General features: G+C 34.4%; 1 protein-coding gene across 1 annotated transcript; it reads right to left on the bottom strand.

Moving 5' to 3' along the window:
- Nucleotides 1–289: 289 nt before the first annotated feature.
- On the bottom strand, nt 290–4,135 carry LOC122596831. Its single transcript, XM_043769482.1, has 4 exons — nt 1,890–4,135; nt 1,279–1,593; nt 1,095–1,194; nt 290–1,009 (listed from the first exon to the last, which is right to left on the bottom strand). The coding sequence occupies exons 1-4, from the start codon at nt 4,133–4,135 to the stop codon at nt 290–292; spliced, it is 3,381 nt and encodes a 1,126-aa protein (XP_043625417.1).
- Between the last annotated feature and the right edge of the window lie 1,739 nt (nt 4,136–5,874).

Below are 5,874 nucleotides of genomic sequence, written 5' to 3'. Positions count from 1 at the left end.
TATCTAACCAACCGAACAAGTGATAAGAACTATGTATTCGGCCAAAACAATTTAAGTGCACAAATTTGATAGCTACCTAAATAACATAGACAGGTACCATATGATAAACCCATGAGATGCTTTTATGCTTTATATGATAAACCAAAGTAAACAAACAATAAATAAACAAGAAACTAGACCAGACCAACTTTTTCTCCATTAGTTAAATAAATAAGCAATAAATAACCAGCTACTATAGACTTGTTAAATAAACAAGCAACCAGAAATGTAAAATGTAGCCTGAATACTATTAGTAACCATCATCGTTTTTTTCATTTATCTCCTCCTCAGCATCCCCTTCTAATTCTTCTCCTTCTTCTCCATTCAAATCTTCCTCTTCACTGACTTCATCTTCTAACTGTTGTACTTGCACATGTTCCATATCTCCCATATCATCAACTAACGATACAATTTCATCATGTTCAGTGACAACGAAAGGTACTGAAATGTTATCTTCTTGGTAAGCCAGCTTAATTGGTTGAGATGGAGCAACAATAGTACTCCTTGCTTTCGTTTTGCACACTACCCACCAGTCAGCCTTATTTCTCCGCATACTAGGGTAACGAATAAAGTATACTTGTTGTGCTTGGTGTGCCATAATAAACGGGTCATATTTCAGTAGCTTCCTCTTGTGGTTGATATCAACAATCCCAAAGTCATTATGTATTTTCCAACCTCGATTTTTAATGGGGTCAAACCATTCACACTTAAAAAGTGCAATTGTATTCAGTTGGGAGCAACCCTTATAATCTAGTTCAATGATATCTATCAAGCGACCGTAGTACTCTCCTTCTTCACCGATAACACAAACATCCGTGTTTGTAGTTTTTCGACCAGAACTAGGAGATAGTGTGTGAAAATTAAATCCATTCACACAATACATATTCCATGTTCTTACAGATCGACCGGGACCAATTGCAAGATTTATAATCTTATCATTGACCATGTGAGAATTTAATGGATTTAGGACCTGAAAATGAACAAATTAAATACGAAGATGTTAAAAAGTAGATAATTAGAAACTACATGTCATAAAACAACTAGCTAACTCTTACATAATCTTTTAGCCAGCCTGCAAATCTATTTTCTGTAAAATCATTCAATTGTCCACTTGTTATATTTGGGTATTCTGTTTTTAACTCAGCTTCAAAACTCCTAAAAAAAGTGATACACGTTAGTATTTATAACCCAATTATTTATCTTAACTATTGAAAACCATATAAAGAAAAGGTCACATACTTGAAAAAAGGTTGAATTTCCTCACAATTTTGAAGAACATAAAAAATTGCAACTCTCAACTCATCATCATCTAAGTAACGACGTTTGAAACCACCTGAAGGCCTTCCGGGGTGCTTAAAAACTGATAATCTATTCTGACTTGAACTAACATCGGGCCTGTCATTGTTTCGACCAACTCCCGTCAAGTTGGTTTTAACATGTGCATCAAAATAATGTGAGCAGAAGTTTGAGATTTCTTCTATAATGTAAGCTTCACATATTGAACTCTCAACTCGAGCTTTATTTTTTATCTTTTTCTTTAAATGATACAAATATCTGAAAAATTCAATAACATCATTATTGACATTTTTATAATCCTCTTAAGAAGAAAATTAGAAGAAATGACATGCAAGATGGAATCTTAAAGCAATCAATTAGGAAAGTCTCAAATTCAACTCACTGTTCAGTTTGTGGTTTAAAACGAATATTAGTATTAATATATACTTACTATTTGTACTGATATCTTGTTAGTATTATTATATATTGTATTGATCTATCTAAGTAAATATCATAAAAATACATTTACTATTTAAATTGATATATTTACATTACAAACTGGATGAAGTCCGTACCTTTCAAAAGGATACATCCATCGGTACTGAACAGGACCCCTAACTCTTGCTTCATAGGATAAATGAACTAGTAAGTGCTCCATGTGATCAAAAAATCCAGGGGGAAATATCTTCTCTAGTTTACACAATGTCACCACAATATTTTCCTCCATCTTCTTTAATTGTTCTACTTGCAATGTAGTCGAACACAAATCTCTAAAAAAAAGGCTCACTTCTGTCATTGCCTTCCATATAGGTTCTGGCAACATTTCTCTAAATGCAATTGGTAACAATCTTTCCATAAAAACATGACAATCATGGCTCTTCATGCCAGACATCTTACATTTCTCTATATCTACACACCTAGACAAATTAGAGGCATACCCATCTGGAAACTTTAACTCCTTTACCCATTGTAAGACAACTTTTTTCTGCTCCTTTGTAAGTGAGTATGACGCTTTTGGCTTCAAGACGTTTCCATTGGCATTCATAACCAATTCTAACTCAGGACGCTTGCAATACTCTTGCACATCTTGTCTTGCTTTGACATTATCTTTCGTCTTTTCTTTATCATCCATCACAGTGTTAAAGATGTTGTCAAACACATTTTTCTCCACGTGCATCACATCAAGATTGTGTCGAATAAGATTTGTAGGCCATGAAGGTAAGTCCCAAAAGATACTTCGTTTAGTCCAATTGTGATGAACTCCAATTCCGATGAGTTCTTTTCCAACGAGATAATGTTTATCAGTCACCTTTGGATATTTACAAACCTGCTGCCATATCTCAGAACCACATAACCTAGGTGGAGGCTCATCCCTCTCCACTTTCCCTTTCTTAAAAGCATCTCTATTACTTCCAAATGAATGACTAAGTGACAAATATTGACGGTGACAATCAAAAAAAGAAGTCTTCCTTCCATGTTTAAGAGTAAAAGCTTTGCTTCTTTCCATACAATATGGACATGAAAGCCTGCCATGTGTGCTCCAACCAGACAACATGCCATATGCAGGAAAATCATTGATTGTCCACATAAGTGTAGCTTTTAACAGAAAGTTATGTTCCCTAAATGCATCATAAGTTTCCACACCAACTTCCCATAACTCAACCAACTCATGTATTAAAGGTTTTAAGAACACATCAATATTTCTTTTTGGAGAGTGAGGACCTGGAATAATTAATGTCAAAAACATGTATTCAGACTTCATACATAACCAAGGGGGCAGGTTATATGGTGTTACAATAACCGGCCAACAAGAATAAGAGGTGGATGACATCCCAAAGGGCGTGAAACCATCGGCATAAAGGCCTAGCCTAACATTCCTCGGCTCCGCAGCAAAACAAGGATAAGTTCGATCAAAATGCTTCCATGCCTCTCCATCAGATGGGTGTGACAATACACCAGGATCTCTTCGATATTCATGATGCCATGTCATGTGTTCAGCTGTATCCTTACACATATAAAGGCTTTGCAACCTTGGTGTTAATGGCAAATAGTGCATGTATTTAAAAGGTTTATTTTTCAACTTTGCACGACTTTGTTCATTAGGTTTATACCGAGGATGACCACACCTATAACACTCACTTCTACCCTCATCCTCCATATAATATATCATGCATCCATTTGGACAGATATCTATCTTTTTGTACCCCAAACCTAGTTGTGATACCATCTTCTTAGTCTCATAGAAACTAGAGCAAAGATTGGAGTTTGGCATAAACTCCTTAAATGCTTGCATAATACGGTCATAGCAACTTTCGCTCATATTATAATCTGCCTTGATATTCAACATCCTTGATGTTGCTGACAAAGTAGAGTGTTTTTCACATCCTTCAAACAAAGGCTCGTTTGCCTTGGATAACAAGTCATTAAACCTTTTTGCTTCATGACTCACAGGTTCAGAGTTTGATGCTTCTGACTCAAAATGAAATTTTGGGCCAGCAGCATCAATGACCATGTTACGAGCTAAACTAACGCCTTCATTAAGATCTATCCTTATTTCTTGCTGAGAGGGCGTTTGAGGACGTCGCTCCCCATGTACAGTCCAAACATAATAATTAGGCAGAAATCCATATCTATATATATCATACATAGTTTCCTCGTGACGTTTCCATTTTAAGTTTTTACATCTTTTACACAGGCATTTAATTGTACCATCAGTATAACCTAGAGAACAAACAAAACGATCTGCCTGTTTAACAAATTCCTCAACTCCGTCATAAAACTCGGATGTGTCCATTCTATACATCCACTCACGAGAAGTCATTATTTTTGCTATTAAACATCAAAATTGTGTACCATATTATAACCTAACAACTGCTATAGAATATAACACTGTAACAAATAACAAGAATATCGTATTGAATACCGGATATATCTACATAAATATATATATGCAATATATACACACACAAAGTAATACTGGATATATCATAAATCATACTGGATATATCCACTACAAAATAATACCATAACAGAATCAAATACATACATATATATATGCAATATATACACACACAAAGTATATATATATATAAACGCACATAATTAAGAGATTAAGAAAACTTATCATCAAAAATTAACTAAATGAGCTGAATGAAAAATTGTATTCTTACCGCTAATGGATTCGTGATCGATTGTGCGATTGTGGTGGAGCTGCGGTAGTTGGAGCTGCGATCGGCGATTATGTGGTGGAGCTGCGGTGGTTGGATGGAGCTGCGATTGTAGATCTGTGAGAATTTAAAATGGATCGGTGATTAATAAAGAAAATGAAGCTGCGAGATTTTGTTGATGATGATGATGTTATGGATTTTTGAGAATTTAGGCGATGTTATGGTGATGATGATGTTATAGATCTGCCATCATATTGATCTGTGAGAATTTAGGCGATGGATACAATCTTTTAGGCGATGTGTATTCATATTAATGATGATGATGATCAGATTGTGGAAACTCCCTTACCCCCTTCTCTCTTTTTTTTTTTAAATATACAGCCATATTTCTTTATTAATGTATGAAAATGGAATAGTTTGTATACTTTTTTTATTAAAACATGCTATGAAAAGTTTATAGAAATATTTTTTTTAACATCAAATTATAAATAAGACATCATGAAACAAGCGACGCCATTGGCGACAAGTTCATAGGAAGTTCATAGGAAGACGCAAATTATCGACATCATTAGCGATGTGGATCCGTAAGTCGCAATATTAGCGACAACGTTAGCCATGTGTCAAAAGACATCGCAAAATAGCGTTTTAATTTGCTACAACATTTGCGACTTTGTAAACTTGAAACATTTTGCGACTCGGTCTTCGACTTGAGTTGCGTCGATCAAAACTAAGGTGACGCTAAACGAGTCTTTACTTGCTTCTCAAAATAGCGTCTTTAAATAGGGTGTCGCTAAGTTTGTCTCTAAATGATGGTTTTCTTGTAGTGATTGCCCCAGAAGTAATAACGACATTGTTGGCTAAGGTGATTTCCGCTTGGCTACTTCTTAAGCCACAATAACCCATACATTTTTAAGGTTAAGTTGTACAAATTAAATGATACACACATAAAAATGCGTACATTATAGATCATCAACATTATACGGTTTAAATAAGTTGTTTAAAGGCTTTGTAATATAGTATATTGCTTACATCCTTTGTGCATGACATGGTACATAATAAACAATTTAAGAATTTGATACATATGTTTAACTTGTTTCATCAAACATCACATGTATAAACAAATGTGTATATTAATTAATTATTAGTACTTAGTAGTCTTAAATGGTGTAATCGTGATACGTATATATCAATAAATAATAGTAATTCTGAAACATATATATATAATAGCAACACAAAAAAAAAAGAATTTGAAGAAAAAGTAAATTGTTGTATCAACAGGTGGTGCCTAATACCTGCTAGATGTTGCCACATATCTAATAAAATAGAAAAAGTAGGGTACTTTCACTCTTTCCCTTGCACAAAACGGTGGGTTTGGTTTCATGTTCCAATATCA

This window comes from Erigeron canadensis, chromosome 4, assembly GCF_010389155.1.
Source record: "Erigeron canadensis isolate Cc75 chromosome 4, C_canadensis_v1, whole genome shotgun sequence".
NCBI classification, from domain to species: domain Eukaryota; kingdom Viridiplantae; phylum Streptophyta; class Magnoliopsida; order Asterales; family Asteraceae; genus Erigeron; species Erigeron canadensis.
Note: the sequence above shows the minus strand (reverse complement) of the source record. Positions and strands in the feature narration are given on the sequence as shown.

Coding starts and splice junctions, on each gene's coding strand:
- LOC122596831 (XM_043769482.1), bottom strand. CDS start 4,135: ATGACTTCTCGTGAGTGGATGTATAGAATGGACACATCCGAGTTTTAT. Junction 1,594..1,889: donor TGGATGTATCCTTTTGAAAG/GTACGGACTTCA, acceptor TGAATTTTTCAG/ATATTTGTATCATTTAAAGA. Junction 1,010..1,094: donor CAGGCTGGCTAAAAGATTAT/GTAAGAGTTAGC, acceptor GTTCATTTTCAG/GTCCTAAATCCATTAAATTC.